General features: G+C 43.4%; 1 protein-coding gene across 5 annotated transcripts in view; it reads right to left on the reverse strand.

Annotated features, from left to right (window-relative positions):
• Positions 1-962: 962 nt before the first annotated feature.
• Positions 963-21,649, reverse strand: part of LOC142485160 (tubulin polyglutamylase complex subunit 2-like) — a 31,843-nt gene continuing 11,156 nt past the window's right edge. For 4 of the 5 annotated variants that reach the window (XM_075584317.1, XM_075584329.1, XM_075584384.1 and 1 more), the window contains exons 4-8: positions 15,355-15,442; positions 12,343-12,474; positions 8,694-8,807; positions 7,592-7,755; positions 963-2,857 (exon numbers count right to left, since the gene is read on the reverse strand). In XM_075584317.1, the coding sequence (XP_075440432.1) occupies positions 2,636-2,857; positions 7,592-7,755; positions 8,694-8,807; positions 12,343-12,474; positions 15,355-15,442 (720 nt within the window). In that variant the 3' untranslated portion in view covers positions 963-2,635. Of the gene's footprint in view, positions 2,858-7,473; positions 7,756-8,693; positions 8,808-12,342; positions 12,475-15,354; positions 15,443-21,649 lie in introns of all 5 variants that reach the window. The other variant, XR_012798524.1, reaches the window with a different exon arrangement.

Raw genomic sequence — 21,649 nt, forward strand, 5'->3', positions numbered from 1 at the left:
AACTGTATATAGGTAATTCTTTAGAACCAATGATACTTTTAGAACATGGCTACTGTGCAGTTGTGATTGCTCTGCATTGTATTGCTAACCCATCGAGAAATTACTTGACAGCTCATATGAATAAAATAACTGGGAGGTTTCAAAGCTCAATCATTTTAATCATGAAGAACGGCATAACCCAACATCAAACTGGCCCTTTTGCCAATGAAGTGAAGGCCTGATGTGCAAAACTGGTCCAGTTCACTTCCGCCAAAAATGACCAATTCTTGAACAAAAACTGTTTAATCTGCACTGGAGAGAACTTTTTATGAGATGTTAACAGTTTGTCAGTCAAAGAGTTAGTAGTTTTATGAGTCAACAAGGCCGTTTCCATACCTAGAGGCAGGACCTAGAGGCAGGATTGAACCTACCTAATTCACAAAAGCCATTTTCTTATCCTTTAAGCCAGGGGTGTGCAAACTGGGGGGCGCAAGATGTTTTGGGGGAGGGGGGAACGGGGGTTAAAGTGGTCACACGCTCTTCCCCAAGGCATTTAAATTAAATGCTGGGGGACCGCATGAGACCTGTGTAACTCACTTACCTTGATTCAGATGGCTTCGGGCGTCAAGTAACACGACATCACATGACCCGCGGCTTCATTTGACACAGCGGGGTCACGTGACGTGACCCCGCAGCGTCATTTGACGCTTGATACAAAGTAAAGGGGGGGGGGAGCGAGTAGGGTAAAAAGTTTGCGCACCCCTGCTTGAAGCCACTATAGAGAATGCTACAATTTGCTTAGTGATCACATTACACATGCAATTTGATCAGGAATTACTTCATCACCAAAAAAACAGGAGAATATTTTGCACATATACAGAATAGGCCGGGCAGGAAAGATGCATCCGGTATACACCAAGCTAGCAGTGAGGCAGAATGTCTGTTGGATTTATCAAACTGGAACAAAAGCACAAATACAGTACTTTCTAAGCATACGATTCATAACGTTTATTTTCATCAGTGTTATTTACATACACATCTCCACTGACGAGTACAATATTCAGAACCTTGAAGTCATCTTTGCAGACTCCAGTGCACAGACACCCAACTTTGGGGGTTGTAAATATGCTGCAAAGTTAGTCTTCCCGTGCTGGAGAAATATTCAGCTCCATTCAAATGAATGGGATTTCAATTCTCTGTAGTACAGGTACGCAGCTTCAAAGCATACTGAATATCAGAGTATCGGGAGTCAGAGAAAGTGACAGAGATAGAGTGATACATACAAGATAAATATGTGGAATTCATTACCCATGGAGACTGTGATGGCAGATACAATAGATAGCTTAAAAAAAAGGGTTGGACTTCTTTTTAGAAAGGGAAGTTTATACAGGGATATACCAAAGAAGTAAACATGGGAAGGATGTTTATCCAGGGAGTAATCCGATTGCCAATTCTTGGAGTCAGGAAGGAATTTATTTTTCCCCTTATAAGACAGCATTGGATGATATTTCAATGGGGGCTTTTTGTTTGCCTTCCTCTGGATCTGTAAGTACTGTAAGTGCGGATATAGGATAAAGTATCTGTCGTCTAAATTTAGCATAGGTTGCACTTGATGGATGCATGTCTTTTTTCAACCTCATCTACTATGTAACTATGAACTAGATTGGTCAACACTAGAGTCTAGGCGCAAAGTTCACCTTTCCTGTCTTGCCTTTAAATTCTCCATGGACAAGCTACCCAGCTACCTGAACACACTCCTCACCCCTACCACTTGCAGCACTTATCACCTGAGATCAGACTCCAAAAGACTGTTCATGGTCCCAAGGCTCAACAAAGTATCCGGCCGTTCCTCCTTCTCCTTCCGTGCACACCAAAACTGGAACAACCTTCCAGAGACTCTCACATCCACCACCAGTTTAAGTTCTTTCAAATCTAAGGCTGTCTCACACTTTAATCTGGTCTGTAACTATTTCATACGCTCAAAATATATATTTTCTTTAACTGTGCATGCAATGTCTTGTATATAATGTATACCCTGTTCATTTATGTAACTGTACTTGTAACCATGTATTATTTGTTTTACTCTGTGCCCAGGACATACTTGAAAACGAGAGGTAACTCTCAATGTATTACTTCCTGGTAAAATATTTTATAAATAAATAAATGTTCCAGTTACAAAATCCTAATACTGTACTTTCAATTGGGATTTGTTGGGGTCCCTTAAGTCTGGGGTGCTCAACTCCAGTCCTCCAGACCCCCAACAGGTCAGGTTTTAAGGATATCCCAGCTTCAGCACAAGTGACTCAAAGACCTATGCTGAAGCAGGGATATCCTAAAAGCCTGACCTGTTGGGGGGGTCTTGAGACTGGAGTTGAGCACCCCTGCCCTAAAGGACAGAAACTTCGATATGTGACAATACAATTTGTTGTTGACTTGATTCAAGACCTATGAGTGCCATCCCTCACCTTGCTATATATAAGTATAAATAAATATGTACATGTCTGTGCACATTAGCACAAATCAGCACTAAAGTGAGAAAATAAATATATATATATATATATATATATATATATATATATATATATATATATATATATATTTATCTTAAACACTCAGAGGTGGTAATAACCATCACACTTTAGTGAATAGACGTGTTTCATTTGCGCGTGATGTTTGCCGAATGAGACGTGCTTTTGGCCGAAGCTGGGTGTCCTTTCGGGGGTCCTGCCGGCGGAGTGGGCAATTTTTTCTTGGTTAAGGGAGTTTTGTTCTTGCTCTTGAAAATCTTGTTTGGATCCAATTTGTTGACCGTGGACTCGGCTTCTTCTGACAGCAAAGCAGTGTTAAAGGTGATGGGTTTATACATGTTAAACCATTGCTGTCATAACGAAAAGAAAGAGCCGTCAGATACTGTATATATCCAACAGGTTGTATGTTTTTTCCCAAAGCAATCCAATGTTATCCATTTGTAACCGAGAAGCGCAAAAACAGGATTATTTACTGCAAGAACTAAAGGAATATAAGTTTTATTTCGTTCCAGGTTTCCAATGACTTTACACAGACAAACACACTTTACACAGTTTTTAACAAGCAGAACTATATATTAATAGCATGTTCTTGTATAGCGCTGCTAGTTCTACGTAGCGCTTTACAGAGACATTTTGCAGGCACAGGTCCCTGCCCCGTGGAGCTTACAATCTATGGTTTGTTTTTAGTGCCTGAGGCACAGGAAGATAAAGTGACTTGCCCAAGGTCACAAGGAGCTGACACCGGGAATTGAACCAGGTTTCCCCGCTTCAAACTGAGTGCCAGTCAGTGTCTTTACTCACTGAGCTGCTCCTTCTCCTATATCCCTGATTCCTGTAAATAAAGCACTTCCGTAGCATTAACTCTTCACTGCTGAAGAGTATTTTAGGGGATAGACTAGAGCAGGCCTGCACAACACGCGTCCCGCCTGCACTCATTGTGCGGCCCGCGGCGGCTTCCCCTGTCCTCCTCCCTCCCGAGCCTGCTCTCCCCCCCGCCTGGGAGCCCGATATCCCCCTCCTCTCCCGCGAGTCTTCTCTCCCCCTCGAGCCTGCTCTCAGGACTGCACGGTCTATGTGTGTGGCACTTCCTGTGCACGTTGCTTGCGAGTGTGCTAGTCCTGCCAGCTCTGCCGCCGTCATGTGAGGTTTAGGGGGAGAGTAAGGTGAGGTGCAGGGGGGTGATGAGAGTAAGATGAGGTGCAGGGGGGGTGGTACCGGGGTGGTGGTGAGGTGTAGTGGGGTGATGTGAGGTACAGGGGGGGGAGATGTGAAGTGCAGGGGGGTGAGGTGAGGTGCAGGGGAGTGATGTGATGTGCAAGGGGGCGAGGTGAGGTGCAGGGGGGTGATGTGAGGTGCAGGGGAGTTGTGATGTGAGGGGTAGGGGGGGGAGGTGAGGTGCAGAGGGGGGAGATGTAGGGGGAAGGTGAGATGCAGGGGGGAGAGTGAGGTGAGGTGCAGGGGGGGTGAGGTGCAGGGGGGTGGGATGTGTGTGGTCTGCAGGGGGGTATTGTGTGTTACATGGAGGGGGTGTATTGTGTATGGGTGAGAGATGGGGATGTTAGATAGAGGGCGAGTCTCGCAAAGATTGATGATGAGGGGTGCAGGGGGATATATATGAAGATGAGTTCTGGGGGAGATATGAGGATGATGAGGGGTGCTGGGGCAGATATATGAGGATGATGAGGGGTGCTGGGAGAGATTGATGAGGGGTGCTGGAGGAGATATGAGGATGATGATGATGAGAGGTGCTGAGGGAAGATATGATGATGAGGATGATGATTTTACCCGTGTGGCCCGAATCGGTTTTCCTTGGAGCAGTTCAGCCTTTCTCGCTTTACAAGTTGTGCAGGCCTGGACTAGAGTAACAACATTGGCCCAAATGTACTAAGCGGTGCTATGCCATAAGTCCCCTTCCGGTGTTGGAAGACACCTTACAATAGTAAATAGGTGATTTTATGTTTTGGAGAAAAATAAGCCATGAAAATGAACATGCTACATACAGTATAATGTTACTGAAATGCCCTATACAGTATATACTGTATTAGGTTAAGACTCACCCAATAAATGTATCTTTGGTGGTGTGTTACTATATAATATATATGGTATCTACTATATGGTATATAGTATATATACCAACACACCACCAAAGATACGACTATTGGGTGAGTCTTAATCTTGTTGGCATTATAGTCCGTGTTTGTTTCTCAGCGGCTGGACTTCTGAATGTAAAGAGACAATCGTGCGGAGTCAGGGGCTCTTTCAGTGGGAGTTTTCTGTAGACACAGAGTAGCTTCAGTTGGTAAATAAAATCGTATTCCTACTTTGTTGAGGAAATGTACACAGAACCTTTTCCGCGCTTGAAAACGTCTTACATGAAGATAAAAATGTAGTGATCATGCATTCTGTTTGTTGGATAGCACAGAAGGGGGAATTACTATTCTTCTTGTAAAATGTTGATACTTTACAAAGTGAAATACAGAATTTGTTAAACATGGGCGCAAAGTGCTACAGGCATAACGTAGGACAGGTGTGGCCAACTCCGGATATCCCTGCTTCAGCACAGGGGGCTCAATTAGTGGCTCAAAGACTGTGCTGTGCTGTCTTCATCTGGGCCCCCTGTGCTGAAGCAGGGATATCCTGAAAGCCTGACCTGTTGGTGGCCCTTGAGGCCACCCCTGACATAGGACATTGAGGGGTATCTAACTCAGTGAGTTGATAGTCCTTATATGAGAAAACAAACATGTAATAAGATTACATATTAATGTATATACCAACAGTGCACATGCGTATGAGAAAACTGGCTTTCTAGTAGATACAGATGCAGCGGCCGTTATTCGAACAAATCACGGAGCCGTTTTCGTGTGCGCTGCTGTACTCCACGCGGCATTAACGCCGCCAATCGCCCCAGGCACCGTGTTTATCGCGGTTGCTTTGTTTGAATTTCATGGATTCTGTTTCGTATCCGTGGCAGAAATGAATGAATTGTAATGTGTACAGTACTGTGCTGCTGTGCTGCAGTGTTAATGTTTAACACTGTTTAACACTAAAATGCCATTTTCTGCGCTCGCGTCTTAAGGCGGGAAGGTTGGAAGAAATCACGCACCATGACGTGGGTATTCCGAAGTATATGACGCGGGAAGTGTTCGAATAACGGCCGCTGCATTTGTACAAAATCAAGAGTGAAAGAAAAAAGTGCAACATATATACGTAGGTCAGAACTAGGAGAGAGTTGGCCTAACATTGGTGGCACACGGCAATGCAACATGTCCTCGAAGACGTAATGAAATAAAGAATTGAATCATTACTATTAGTTTGCAAAACTTCAAGGTGAATATGTCTTTCGTAATGAATGGACACTGTTAGAGCAAAGCTGCCACTCTCTTAACTACTTGGAGTCGGTGGACAAGTAATGCGGACTGTCTCTCAATCACAGTAATTCCTGCAGTTATCTGCATTACAAACAGAGTCCCAAATCTACAGGCTCCAAGATGACCAGTCCTCCTTAAAGTGGAGAAAGAATGGCCTAGTGTTTATAGCACAGTATAAAGTGTGTAGTCTGTTTGCAATCCAGTACCAGAACACGTGACCGTGGGCATGTCAACCCCTGTGCCCAAGACACCCAAATAAAAAAACCCAGATTACATTGGATTTTGAGGCAGTGGCCTGACGTGTGTGTAAATTCTTTGCACAGTGCTGCATACATTGGCAATGCTATACAGAAAGTCAGGCCGCCAACAGGAGGATTTATGGCATCTCCTTTACGTAGGCAGCCTAATCCCTAATGAAACTAATGAATTTTACTTGAGATGGGGAACCACTGCAATAAAACCATTTGTTCCAAAGGGGTCTGCATTTTTATTACCATATTGGAGGCAGTTCTGTAACCAAGGGTATTAACCTCTCACTCCGAAAGAAGACTCGTAATGCGAAACGCGTGTTGGGCTAGGTGTGAATGCTACTACATGCTGCCCTGTTTGTTACGAAGACGATATCCATCACTATCCTCTACTGACCGGATCCAGTGCCTGAACGGTGACACCTTGTGATTAGATAACATTGTCAAGCCATAATTTTATTTTACCAAGTTCTGGGTGTGATTAAAGATGGACTTTGCTCATTTTGACCCTATCCATCCTCAGAAGCTTATAAGATATGTTTGATATTATTCCAGGGGCATTTTATGTTGACTCCTCTTGATATCCTGATGGGATCCTTAGAATTATTTGATGGTATTTATTTTGATGAAGTGGAACATGAAGGATACATAGAAGAGAAGATCATACTATACTGGATCACATGAAATGCTAAATTGTAGTAGCAATTATTACTTTTCATCTTCTGTTGCCAGCACTATATACCTGCGATGCAATAGTGTGAGGTTTATTTTTAAGCACCACAACAGGAATTCTGGTCCTGTTTATATTGACATGTTGGTTTACTGTCTTAGCAACTGCAATTTGTGTATGCAAATAAGAAACATTGCCAGAATACCTGCCTTTGTAAGCCTTGGGTGGTATGTGGGTGAGTATATGTGGGTGTGAGAGTGTGTGTGTGTATGTATATCTTTATTTATATAGCGCTTTCTAGGTACAAAGCACTTCACAGCAGTAATACACGTGACATAATAATATAACATAGTGGGAAAAAGTGCTTCAGGAATGAGTGTAACAATAGGAAAGGGAGCCCGTATTATCTTGTATATACTATATGTGAACTCAGGGATTATATGGCAGGCGGTATTATAATTATGTGTTTGTAATGGCCATCCATTACCCTTTTTTCTTATTTACGCTGTATATGGCCTGAAGAAATGTTGATGTTTTCTAAAACTATTAGTGACTCCTGACTGCTCCATACAAATATAATTTCTTCTTCTCTTGACCACACGGATTAATTTGGGAGCACCATAAAGATAAGGCACACTTTCACATTTTATGGCCGGTATTTGATATATTTTTGTACTAACCTTTCCTCCGCCCGAGCCATTTCATGCACGGCGCACACTGTACATTAGAACTAGTGGCTTTGGCCGTCACAGTACTGCAGTTTTACTCTAAACATAGGACTGGTTTTAGGTTTCCCACCTTCGCCTGAGGGCTGAGCCCGTAGCTGGTGAAGGCGTAGTGCCATTGCGGGAGTCCCAGGTGGCAGATCAGGAGTCGGTAGTAGGAGGTGAAGGTGGGGGTGAGGAAATGCCAGAACAATGCGCGATCCAGGAACCAGATTTCGGCATCAAGTGTTGCCACTCCTGGGATTGAACAAAACACATTACAATATCAGCGAACGGGACACGGAGAATCGCCAAGTGATGTAGAGCTAGGAACGTTCACCAACGTTCTCATTGTAACCTTCAGTAGCAGATGAGATCACTAAACGTTCCTACTTCAGAACATATATTTCATTTGAAGTGAAATTCTTCACAATGCGGGTCTCCTCTAGGACAGAGGTACAAAGTAGATCTCTACTCACAAATTCACAATGCAATTCTCATTTATTGCAACAGCCAAGAACAGGGGAGAAACAATGCTTCAGGTCCCAAATGTTACAATAATTGAAGAATTGCTTTATGAGCTTGTAAATAGAGCTCTACTTTGTACCTCTGCCTTAGAGGAGAACGGCATTTTGAGGAATTTGTTTGTCTATGTCAGTGTTTTCCAACCTTTTTATGGTTAAGGAATCCCAAGTGAAATTCTGAGGAACCCCAACCCTCTCTAATAGCAACTCTGTGATCAGATGCATTGTAAAATCTTCTCGATTTGATACAGTCTCCAAATGACCAGAACATTTCAGGGAACCCTTTAGGGATACCCGGGGAACCAGAGGGTTCCTGGGAACCCTGGTTGAAAAACACTGGTCTATGTTGAGTTGGCTGCACAAGCAGGAGTCTCCTCTCCTGAAACGGCTTCCCCGCATTTTGGAACTGTTCTATTTGAAGTAAAGTGGACACACGCCAATAACGTGGTAAGAAATATTTGTAAATGTACCAAATATTAGACACTTGCACCACATGGAAATTACACAAATATTATAGATGGATTATTTTTCAAAGCTTCGGATTTTGATTGCAAGCTTTCTGTGCCAGGGTCTTATAGTGCCTATAAAACTCTATGTGCGGTGCTGGACTCTGCCACTTCTATAGAAGAAAAGAATAGTATTATTCTTTTTCCTTTCCCCCCCCCCCTTTACCTGGTTTGGAGGTCTTATAAACTAGACACACTTTCCCATTCCCGTTGCATGGGTCCAGTTCAAAGATCACGTTCCGAGAGTCAAAGTGAGGTTTCACCGAGGGGCCTTCAATTCCTAACAAGACATTCAAGGTAGAAAACAGATTTTTGCTTCAGCTGTCCAAAAAAAAGGTAGAAAAATATATACACAGCTAAGATCCCTCTCCAGCCTCTGATTGTGCTTTTACACGCCTTTTCTTTTTAACCTTCCGACACAGCCGCCCATTTGAACGCTTGCATAGTAATCACGTGGCCTGGGCAGCCCCCCCAATTGCACGGACAGGAGAGAAAGATCCCTGCTGCTTCAACAGGACCTTCGGTATTTACAGATTATGGGCCATATTTACTAAGTAGTGTCACTTCATAAGACATCTTCTGGTGCCGAAAGACACCTTACAGCTTAAGAGCTATATTTACCAAGCGGTGACGGAAGGGGTCTTATGGAGTAGCACTGTTTAGCAAATATTGCCCTATGTCTCTATCCCTAGATTAAAGTCCCAGCAACTGAGAAAAAAAAATGAAAAGACGGCACAGTATACAGTCAACCTATTTTTACCATCAAAACAGTATAAAAACTGCAGTGTGTGTAATAAGAAAACAATATGAATAAAAATCATTCTGACCCTTTGCATACCAGAGGGGCTGGGAACAAACTGTTCAGCAGTGAAGGTTTTAAATGGGTTAAGAATGGGGTTTTACAATAACAGAGAACAGATTGCAAACTACAACAGCCCAGTGGTGCAAGCTTACCACCGCCACCACATACAGAAATACTGAAGGAGATCGGGGTACAAATGGTCTTTCCCAGCTAGTCCTAATCTATTCTGCGCTCCATCCCATTCAGTTTTGTTGTGCCACGGTATATATAATTACAGCATATAGATGCAGCAGACTTTATTACACTCGTTACCAAGCAACAACAAGACGAGCAGTGGTGCACTGCGCGATTTTATACAGCGTCTCTGAAATGTCCCGTGTCACATAATATAGTGCGTTCCGAATCAAGTGTGTTCCTGACCAAGTCAGGATCTGCAGGGAGGTTTGGCGTGTGGTTCTGCTAAAAGGGCTGGGTCAGTGATGTCCCAAGCTGTGTGCACGAAGTTCCATGACACCAGGGGGTGGTCTCCTGAGATGTTATTTGGCTCCCTTGTAGGGTGCATGTCCTATCACCTTAGCAGTGGGGCAGCAGTGTGGAAAAATAGGTCAGTGATCTGCTGCTCACAAAAAAAAATGGGAGGGGTAATGTACCTCTTATATAACCATTACCATATACTGAGAACCACCGATGTGTCCTTACGCAATGCGGAATGTTCTTTTCATGGTGGAGGGGCTTTCATTTACCGCAGAGTAGGGATGCAGAATCATGTCCAAGTCGGCAATTAAAGTGCACAAAAAAGTAACAATGTCTACACCGTGGTACAGATGAAGCGACAGTTACTGGCTCCGTGGGCACGTGAGGTTTCCGCACCAGAGCCGTGTCCAAGGAAGCAGTAAGCTGCCCGGGATGATTAACTCAGCGGGTGTCCCTGCTTCTGAATGGGACCACTACTGAGTTAATCCTACCGGGTACGGCCACACGTCTGTAATATCAGTGCGGAGGAGTCCCAGAGAGAAGCTGTCTCTCTTGGTGTCTCCCTGAGTAGGCGTCACAGCGAACCAATTGTATTTTATTTTTATTTACTGTATTGAAGCAGGGGGTCTCCTGAGGTGAACCCCAATCATTTCAACTCCGGGGACCCCTGCTTCCGGAGATATAGACACCCGTAGAGGGTGCCTGTAGCCGCTCCAGCTGGGCCACGTGGCGTGGGAGTTTTAAATCCCAGCTAGGCCAGCTTCCGGCACCCCAAACAGAGGTCTATATGTCCGGAAGCAGGGGTCCCCGGAATTGAAATGAATGGGGTTCACCTCCGGAGATCCCTTGCTTCAATCCAGTATATAAAAATAATAAAACATTGGATCGCTGTCAGAGGTGCTCAGAGAGAGACTTCTTCTCTCAAGGACTCTTCTGTGCAGCTACTGCAGACAGTCTGGCCCGGGACGATGAACTCTGCTTTAACCTCCCAGGCCGCAAAATGTACTGAGTTTGGATGTCGCAGACTGCCACAGATTGCAGACTGTCAGTCCGCAGTAACTGACCACTACATCTGAAGAAAGAAAGAAGAAAAATATGACAAATACGTTTAAAGTAAATTAGGGGTAACAATGTGGTCCAGAACAGAAGCATTTTTCAAAGAAATAGGAATACTTGGGAAAGCGCAATGTACTGGCCCGAATATTGTGCTATGTCTTTTTCCTAAAAATGTCCTTCCGAAAACTACAGTATACTCGTATTATATGCGCAGCCTAACACCTTTTATTTCTCATGTAGAGCACCTCCAAAACATTATAGTCCTATTATGTGCCAGGCCGTGCTATATGTGGGATAATACGGTATATTACAATATTATAGAGTCATCTCTTTGTGGCACCGATTCTTTGTACCTCCAGCATATTCGGAGGCTGGAGGAGCGAGGATGAATGAATATGAGGATCAACTACATCTACACGGAAAGGGTCATTAATTTGTGGAACATTGTTTTTCCCAGCACAAGGGGTGGAGACTTTGGTAGACTGGTTTATCTATATGTGAGCATCAATATTGTATCTGTTTTTTGTAATCCTTTTTTAATGGAGTAAGTTTTAAAGTATGTTAAGTAAATAAAAATACCACTTGCTGTTACATTTGCATGTCTCAGACAGATCTGCAACCCTGTATACCCATTATCGCTTAGCAAACAATGCTTCCATTGCAGCCAGGGATTCTGGGTAATGACATGCGAATGCACACTCATAGCGAGTCACTCTTTACTTCTTATCCATATTAATATGGACCCCTATAAAGCTTCTGCCTGCTAACAAACCTCTGGATACTAACCTTCCCTCCCCCCCCCACCCCTGCCCCTTATCAAGTCAGAAATATTGAAGGGAGATGAAGCTTCCTAAAAACGTCTTCTGGACTGGACTACATGACTAGATTATCATGACTACTGGGCTATATGACTGGACTACAGCAGTGACTAGATTACCTTGTCCCTAAATACACATGAGCATAGCTTTTACACAATGGGATGCAGCTCTTTCAGTTACAGAAAGATTTATTAGAACAGAACTGGGAATGAGCCCTTTTTTAAAAAAAAATGCCTCTTTCGTAACCTACATATTAGTTAAAATAGTTGTACAATGTACTAATAAAAATTATCACATTTTAATTAGTGCAGCAAGCTTTCCAAGTATACATATGGCCCATGTTAAGCAAGTGATGCTATGTCATAAGACACCTGGCGCACAAACACACCTTTAGGCCCATTGTTACTTTTTGATGCACTTTAATTGCTGGACGGCCATGAGTAGCCTTCATACTGTAGATGTAACAAACTAGTCTCTTCCTTTTGAACATTCCGAAGAGGAGATTTCAGGTCTTATAGGTTGGTGTACAGCTGAATCTGTGAACTCCTGATATTATAGCACCGTGGGTTCTAGTAAATCTGCACAATAAACTTCTGAGAGGGAAAAATAATGTAGATCAAATGGGCCAAATCTGCCATCTGTTTCCAGGTTTTTAGTTTCTGTACCTTCCTCATCTGTGTCGTCATCCAGGTCAGCGAGTGTTGGGGCATTAGGCAGGGTGTAAACAGAGGACCCTCCCAGGCGACACAGATTTGAGATGCCGTTGATGACCATAGAGCCCACCTGCATTGGATTATCTGCAAATACCAGCAAGATAATTATTTATTCATTACGTAGGTTAACGACACACCTCTCTGTACATAGATACTTGGTTGCAATACTTTTAAGGCAAAGTAGTATTCTTTACACCTCTTTCATTCTAAAGAACATGACTTAACATTGTGGAGTAAAATATATTGTTTTTCTGTTACATGACGCATGATAAAAAACCACTACTGAGGGCGAGTGCCGAGTAGCCACCAAAACTGGAAAACGTAAACCCAAAAACATCAATGGAGCTTTCCACTGATTTCAGGTGCTGAACTCACAATCGTCTCCCACCCCAAGCCCACGTAGAGAAGGTCCTACTCCCTTTTCTCTTTGAGGTTTTGGTTTTGTGAAGGATTGGTTATCCTGATGTGAGATGCTGCACCTATTTCAACAGATTGGACATTTGATTACCTACACAGAGACTTTTCATCAAGTGCTCTATACACCTAGCGCTTGTTTGAGACCCACATTGTAGCTGCTCATTGGTTCATATAATAGACTACATTGTGGTTTAATCATTTATTACTGCCATTGCTTAGGCTTTTACCATTGTTGGTTGAGCTATCCACCTCATTATTATCCAATCAGGTGAGATTTTATTTCATGTTTTATCCTCATTCAGTTCTCTCATTTACCATTTATCCACCCGTGGAGATAGTACTATCCATTGCATATAGCACACAATCATTGAATAATATTTATCAACTCCTGGAATATTGTGTATTCCTTAGCACACAATCGTGTGCGTATATTTATCTACATCTCGTTGGGGACTTTGTTTCACATTACTCAGTACATCCCCTCCTTACCCATTTGACACTTTCTCTGTTTTATTATTGGAGCTGGTTCATTGGCGCACCCATTTTTTCCTTTGCTTTTCCCTACTGTGGGGATGGATTAATGGCATGGTGAGCTAAAGGGCAGCGAGTCAAGCATCATACAAGAACATCCAGACCTGGCTGAGACTGGATCCATCCCCTAAGTTACAGGAGGACAAAAGTTCCCATATTAAACTATTGGCTACAAACTTTTAACACCCCTATTTTTGTCTCCCCTGTAATTCAAACAACTGAACGGATTGTGCTCAAACCTTCCCCCCCCCCCAAAAAAAGGGGTCACCTTTCCAGTCCGACCTGAAATCCACAATTTCAGATGGATTGGGTGAATTGTTGAGAGTTATGAGCAAATGAAAAAAGATGGGGTTATAATGGAAGTCTCGATTAAACCTTCACTATGGATGCACTAATAAGGCTGTTAAGTCAATGAATGATTCTGCTGACATACTGTAATTCAAAAGACTCAAGGTCGATTGGTTTATAACAGCCAGATCAGTCACAAGATACCTTAACTGTCCTACACTATATGAATCTGGGTTCATATTATTAAAAAACGTGTGTATCAGCTGCTGGGTAATCTCTTGGTCACCCAAAGATATCTATCCAGGACAGGTTTTGAATGTAGCTAAAGATGAAGAAACCGCTCATATTAACACAGTATTGGTGCTCACTACTCTTCATACAACCAAATGTTAGCTTCTGTATTATGTTACCTTCTACGAGGCACTTATCCCTATTTGTATTTGTCTGCCCTGTATTATGTCCTGTCAAAACCTACCTTCTACGAGGCACTTATCCCTATTTGTATTTGTCTGCCCTGTATTATGTCCTGTCAAAACCTGTGTGCACAATTGGTGCCTTAATAATGTGTATGTGTACAGTATATAAACAAAAAGAAAAAGTAACGCCGCTAAATCCAGATAGAAATGTAAACAATGAATAATGTAGATGTGCCAAGGAGTGAGTGTGAAAATAGAAACAATGATGATGTTTCAGTAAAAACAAAAAGAACCAATACTACCGGTACAAATCAGCCATCAAGTTTATGAATCCGATAAGAACGTTGCAGCCTCTAAAATGGACAAAACCAAATCCAAAGTAGAATGTGAACAAAAAAATGAAAATCGACCTTATTTTTGCACGTGTGTATTACTACAATATATTTTTAATATAATTTGCAGTATTTTAACTATATCTAATAAACGTGAAGTTCTAACAAGCCCAGGTGTGCACCAACAACGCAAGTCTTCTGAGAAGGTCTCATCAACCTCCCCTCACTTTGCTAGCATTTCCGTTATCTTTGCGTAGGTAGCACCCTTGTAGGCGCTCTCCAAAGCGCGTATGGGCACCATCACCAAAGCATAGTTACATAGTTACATAGTTACATAGTAGATGAGGTTGAAAAAAGACTTCCGTCCATCAAGTTCAACCTATGCTAAATTTAGACAACAGATACTTTATCCTATATCTATACTTAATGATCCAGAGGAAGGCAAACAAAAAAAACCATTAAGGGGAAAAATTAATTCCTTCCGGACTCCAAGAATTAGCAATCGGATTAATCCCTGGATCAACATCCTTCCCATGTATACTTATTTGGTATATCCCTGTATACCTTTCCCATCTAAAAAGATGTCCAACCTTTTTTTGAACAAATCTATTGTATCTGCCATCACAGTCTCCATGGGTAATGAATTCCACATTTTAACTGCCCTTACTGTAAAGAACCCTTTCCTTTGTTGCTGGTGAAATTTCCTTTCCTCCAACCTTAAGGGATGGCCCCGAGTCCTTTGTACTGCCCGTAGGATGAATAGTTCTTTTGAAAGCTCCTTGTATTGTCCCTGAATATATTTGTATATAGTTATCACATCTAACTATTGTATATAGTTAGCATACTATTATAATTGCTGGTGAGTGGTCTATGCTCTCGTTTCATTTAATCTTCTGTTTATCAGGGGACACTTTTGTAACTGAAACTCTGTTCTGCTGAATGGAACGCAGTTTGTCCAAAGTGTGCCCAACCCAACTCACCATCCAGCTTCACATTCCAGGTCATCTGGAAGCCATCTGTCATCAGGTAAAAGTTCTTCAAATCTTCTGGCAACGTGCAGGTGTTCTTCTGCAATAAACCACACTTGTTACAGGATGTAAAGAGTTAATAAGTCAACACCAGAGTCTAGCATTCTATTCAAGAAGATTTATGACGAGTGTTTTAAACTAACCTGAGTTATAAATACATATCCTGAGAGGTTCATCTAGGACTAGACTTATGAAAGGGAAATAAACACAGGTTTTATGGCCGGGCCTTATAAAGAAAGGCTAAAGAATGGACACAGAGACGCCAGGGTGAAATTCCACAAATACCTTTTTATCTACAACTCTATGTATATAAAGTCAGAATATGCTGCCCACGATACTGGCTTCTCTAAACCTATAGTTAACTAAACAAATGTGTTCAATCCCACCCAATAAATATAACATAAGCCAGTTATAGGAAAGTTAATAACCATTAACTAATGACTAGCTTAGTGGGAGGAACACTGTCTTTAATTCAGATGGACCCAGATCACAATTAGGCACCAAAATAAGATAGTAAGCTGCCTGGGGTAGGGCCTTATAATGTCTGCAAAAGGAATAAGAAATAGGTTCTACATCAGCACTATATAATAATAAATAAGTAGATATGATGGTTCCCAGCACTCAAAAAATAAAAAAATAAGTCAAAGACATTTTTTTGGTCTACTGCTTTTTCTTTCCCCCCTTTGGTTGTTATTCCCCACGTTTTTCCCCCACCGCCTGTACCAAGGACTGTTTGCTGTAATTGGGAGCTGCTAGAATGGCAGTGCTGGCTAGGGCACTCTAAGGCCTGGAAGGCACTCTCACACTCGGGAAACTAGGTTACAGTGCTGGGGACTTGTATCCGTGTCGTCCGTCAGGGGCTTGGCAAGGACACTGGATACAACACTTCGGTAATACCCCACCGTCCCTGACAAATCTAGTACCTGCTTTTTCGATTGGGGGGTGGGCCACTGGACTATGGCTTCTACTTTTGCCGGCTTGAGCTGTCCCCCACCCACCTGGTGCCCAGAGTAAAGGACCTTGGCCATGCGGCGCTGACATTTGGTGGTTTTCAGGGTTAAGTCGGTCCAGGACCACCGCTGCATGTCCCAGGTGCTCTTCCCAGGTGTTGCCGAGGTCCACTAAATCCTCTAACTAGGCCCGGGCATACCCATGCATCCCTTCCACTTGAGCAGGCGCTGGAAGGTAGCCAACGCGTTCTACACCTCGAATGGCAATATAGAAATACAGATGCTCGAGGTGAAGGCCGACTTCTCCTGTGCCTTTAAGGTCAACGGGATCTGCTAGTACCCTCGGCACAGATTCATTGTACTGTGTGCGTGAACAAGCCCTGGCACCTCCCTAGCAATTCTCTCGCCTGTTCCCTTTGGGGTACAGCGAATCGTGTTCCGATCCCCACTTGATCCATGGAGCATTTCTGATGTGCTTCCCCAAGGTGATCGGGCAGAGCTTCGCTCATTGGATCTCCCAGTGGTGGCTACATACTGTCATCACCTCCTGCTCATTCGCGATATAAACATGCTAAAGGCATATATGGTAGGTCTGCCACCTAATCTGGTCCAAGTCGAGGCCTACCACGTAATTTGCATAATTCGTCTGCCGGATAACCGCGTATGGCCGACCCAGGCAGCCATGATCTTGTTCTGGTGCATGGACTTCAGAACAAGCACCTGCTGCCTGGGATGCATTTTCTAAACCGGGCATTCTGGTCATATCAATGATTTTGCCTGGTCTGAGCAACTATAAGGTTAGCTTGTGCCAACCCCATGAGATCAGCTAACTTCAGTCATGGAGGTCTGCCCTTCCCACAATAGGTCAAGCGGCCCACATTCCCGACATCCGTACAGAAGCTCAAAAGTGGAGAAACCAGTCGACCCTTGTGGCACCTCTCTATATGTGTATAGGAGGTGTTGCAGATACGCTTCCCAGTCACTCCTTCACTACCCTTTGCTCCTCATGCCACAGTAGGACTCAGACTAGGTCTGCCTGGGAGTGTTTCCCACACGCGCAGACCGCGGGAAGGATAAACGGGTCAATCACAAGTGATGGGCGCATGGCTACAGGTCTGGCCTTGGCCGATCATGACGTCAGATCAAGCGGGAGTTACGGATTGTTCCACGAAGGCAGATTAGATGGCGCAATTTTGGTGGCGAAGAAAAAAAGGTGCGCTTTCGGTTCATGTGCAAAACCCGTGGCGGTACTTTGTACCCAACCTTCCCTGGGCCCTGCCCTTTGTTCCGGATCCTCCCAACTCCTGGAAAACAGTCCAGAAATGGACGCCCACCGTCCCTTTCATGGACGCCCACAGCCTAGGGAAAATCAATTGTCCAGCAGGGGGGGGCATGGTTGGCCCCTATGTGGAGCAAGGTGGTACTACAGCCACACATATGTAAAAGCACTATGCAACACAATACTACTACTTTCAAATACAATAAAGAGTTACATTTTTAAATGGGTTTGGGAAACACATCCCATGGCAATCCCTGTGCCTTACAATAACCCTTGGGTCACAGGCAGTGACCCTGATGAAAGGGACAGCAGGACCGGGCTTCACCTTTACTTTAACCGTCCTGCTGCCCCTTTCGTCACATTAATAATGATTGCCAAATATTTTAACGGCTTCTTGGGTCTTTTTGACTATTTAATTAGCCATTCAGATGCTTCTCTGGTCTTCTTGCCTATGTGAAATGCCGAAAGCAATTTTGAGGTCACTGATGCAATAGGATAGCGAAAAACGGTCTTTGGAGCTCGTTGAACGCTGGATATTTAATTTTGTGATAAATTCTCATCTGCATCTCAGCAGAATAAACATTTGAAATGTTCTTTTTGGACCAGCACCCTCTATTGAATACGGTCAAAAGTGCTTTGGAGCCTTTCTGACTTTGACTGGAAGACTACACTTCCCACAGTGAATTAGCAGTGCCATCTTTTGGTATGTCAGTGAATTCCCCAGTTAAAGCAGACATTCCCCCTTAGAAGCCTATATGAGTTTAACTCCTATAATGCTAGTAGTTTTCTTACTGTTTAGCGCAAAGGTTTCCAACATTTTTTTTGGTTAAGGAACCCCATGTAAAATTCTGAGGAACCCCCAACCCTCTCTAATAGCTACTCTGTGATTGGATGCATTGCAAATTAGTCTGTATTTGATACTATTTTCAAATGCCCAGAACATTGCAGGGAACCCTTTAGGGGTGCATTTTATTCCCCCACATATATTTTTCCTTTCCCTAATTCTGATTGAAGTAAGTTTATCGTACGTTAATGCTTATTCAGTATATACCTATTAGTGTGTGTACAGTACGTGTATGTGTTTGTGGGGGTGTAATATTCATGCATGTGTCGCGGCTCCCGGAATATTTTGGACAAAGAATTGTTTTTAATAAAATGGTTCTTCTTCCTTGAAAGGTTGCAGACCCCTGGTCTAGTCGAACAATAGAAAAAATTAAAATAACAGAAGACTGCATAATAACAGACAAACGACAAAACGATTCCTCGCGGAAGGGACCGTGCACAGCCATGGAGGGACTAGGAGAAATGGAATTATCGTAAAGCAGTAAGCAGAATTCCCCCTGTCTCCCATGTTCATTTTATATCAGTAGAAATGAATGGGGATATATCCAAGCAATCCCCTCCTCAGGGTGGGAGTAAAAAAAACGATCAAGAAACTTAAGTCCAATATCAGAGAAAATGTCTCTAAAAAGTAAATAGAGCGAACAGGCTCTGTGAACATTCGAATGCCCAAGCTGCGAGTAGGCCGCAGAGCCCAAAAGCACTTAATAGGTATCAGAATAATGCTGGTTTCACAGCCTAGCTCACTTGCAGGGCAGAGGCACAATAATCACTTAAAGATAATTGTCAATTAGCCGGAACAGGAGAGTCTCATGCAACAGAAGGTGTCTGAGTCAAGAAGGTATCTTACCTGCTTCTGAAGCACACATACCGTCATACAGGAATCATACAAATCCTGCTTACATTTAGTAGCATGAGGGCTCCCAGTCCCCACAGAAGATCTGGCAGATCAAAAGGCGGCACCAGCCCAGTCTGTTTCCATACCCGTGGTCCCTCCACTCCGTACTGGAGTAGCATCAAATGACTGCAGCAGACTGCAGTGAGATCTTTCTCTGGTAAGCAGGAGGGTATAGCTGCCTCTGAATACTACAATGCATGGGGCATACTTTCAGGACACTGGCTAGGACCACAGGTAAGCCCACACCTGCTTATATCCCACTAGCTGAACAAGCATTTTGTGGCATTTGGAGATTTCAGACAAATCTTCTCCTTTGCCAGGGAATAAAGAAAGCCTGGGGCTCCCTGTACCCAGATGTATCAGCATAACAACAACAACAACAACAACAACAACAACAACAACAGTGGGGTGACAACCTACCCCCTTGATTCTTAGGATAAAAAGAACTGCTGTGAGGAGTAGAGCAGGGAGCCTTGTAGGGGCCAGTGGAGCCTGATTCATTGAAAGTTTGTCCTACCCCCAACTGGGTGGGGCTTAGTCCCCATTTGTACTGGTATAGGAGGGGCGATGGGAAAAAATGACATTGTTTCTAATTTTTGCTGTTTTTTTATTTAAAAAAAAAGGCAAAGATGGCCGTATAGTCTCCAATACCTGCAATATCTCATCTGTAGGCGACGTAACGGATATCTATTGGCTGGAGAAAATCTGACCCCGACAGTTATACAATATTTGCCCTGGACAACAGTATAAGTGTCATATATCCGACATGCCTTTCTTAATCCGACAGCCCTACACCAGCACAAACTGTGCCTGTTTCTCTTGAACGCAAGGAAAGAATGATCCCATTATAAGTGGGTCTTTGAAGTAACTCCTCCCTAACCCCTCCTTATACTTCTCAAACAGATCAAAGCACAATCTGTACTGCAGGAGAGTGATGCTGTAAAACGCATGCTTCAAGAGGCTCGCTTATTGTAAACGTACAAGAGTAGGGAGTTCGCTGCTTGAACTCTTCCTGTTCCCTTGTGACGCCCCCGGTACAGAGAGGGCCCAGGCACGCCAGCAGTCCTTATAACAGGGAGGTCATGGGCACTTACACGTTTTACAGCGAGTGATCAGGTTGACCCGGTTGAAACGGCGGTGAACCCCCCCTCCTCTTCCTTTTCCGACATCCGAGGGCTTGGCGCGGTCATGTGATCACTCCTGGTGCTGCCGGACCTCGGTTCTGTATGTTTTTTTTATTTCGTTTACCTGAACCAGGAACCCCACTGTTCCTGAGTGTCGTGCAAAATGGCAGCAGGATTCCCCTGGCGTCCAACAGAAAGTTGTGACATTATTTGTGACCCAGCGGTCATATTTGTAATTTTGTTGCGTCAAAGCGGACACAAAAAAACCCATACAAAATATTTTTGCAACGAAAAGGGTCCGCAGAGGTTGGAGATCCTTGGATCAGCTCTGAGGGACCCTGTGGTCCAGGTACCGTTGGTTAAAATATACAAATAATTGCTGCTTTAATGTTAAAAGCCACATCTTTATCCATAGCACTGCAGTGTCAGACAGTGTATGCATCCTCATTTTAAGATTTATTTTCACGGTAGCCAATATGACATTATTCACTAGTCTTACAGAGAATACCTGTCCTGCCTTGCTAACAATATATATTTGTATTATGGGGAACAAAATGACAAAAGGACAAGCATAAGAGGCAGGGAGTTTCAACCCCTTTTAGAAACTAAAACAAAAAGACTTCCATGTTCATTATTGGGAGAATTCCAATGTAGAACAGCAGCAAAGGTTTGACATTCTCATCAAGTCTCTAGGATTTATTTCACTGGAAGTTAAAGCATTGGCAATATCTATTTTAACGTCAATCATATGCCACCTTAGAGTCATACCCACAATGTGAGTATGATCAGGAGGACAAGATATATCATTATCATCAGCACCCCCCAATAACTAGTAGGACCCCCAATAACACAACATCAGCCTTCACTAGTAACGAACAGGACCCCAATAACACAACATCAGCCTCCACTAATAACTAGCGGGCCTCCAATATCCCAGCATCAGGCTCCGCCAAAATCAAACGCCTTACACTTTAGCACCGATGATGTAATTGACGTTTAAGTGCAGGAACAATGAAAATGATGCAATTCCCACTGAGTGTCTTCCACAAGGCAGTTCCTCATAGCAATGCCTACTTAGGCCAGTAATATAGTGGGCGTGCGCCTGTTCGAACGCTCGTGCACGTGACGCACACTTTTTGTGTGTACGGTCCGTGCT

This window comes from Ascaphus truei, chromosome 1, assembly GCF_040206685.1.
Source record: "Ascaphus truei isolate aAscTru1 chromosome 1, aAscTru1.hap1, whole genome shotgun sequence".
Lineage (NCBI taxonomy): Eukaryota > Metazoa > Chordata > Amphibia > Anura > Ascaphidae > Ascaphus > Ascaphus truei.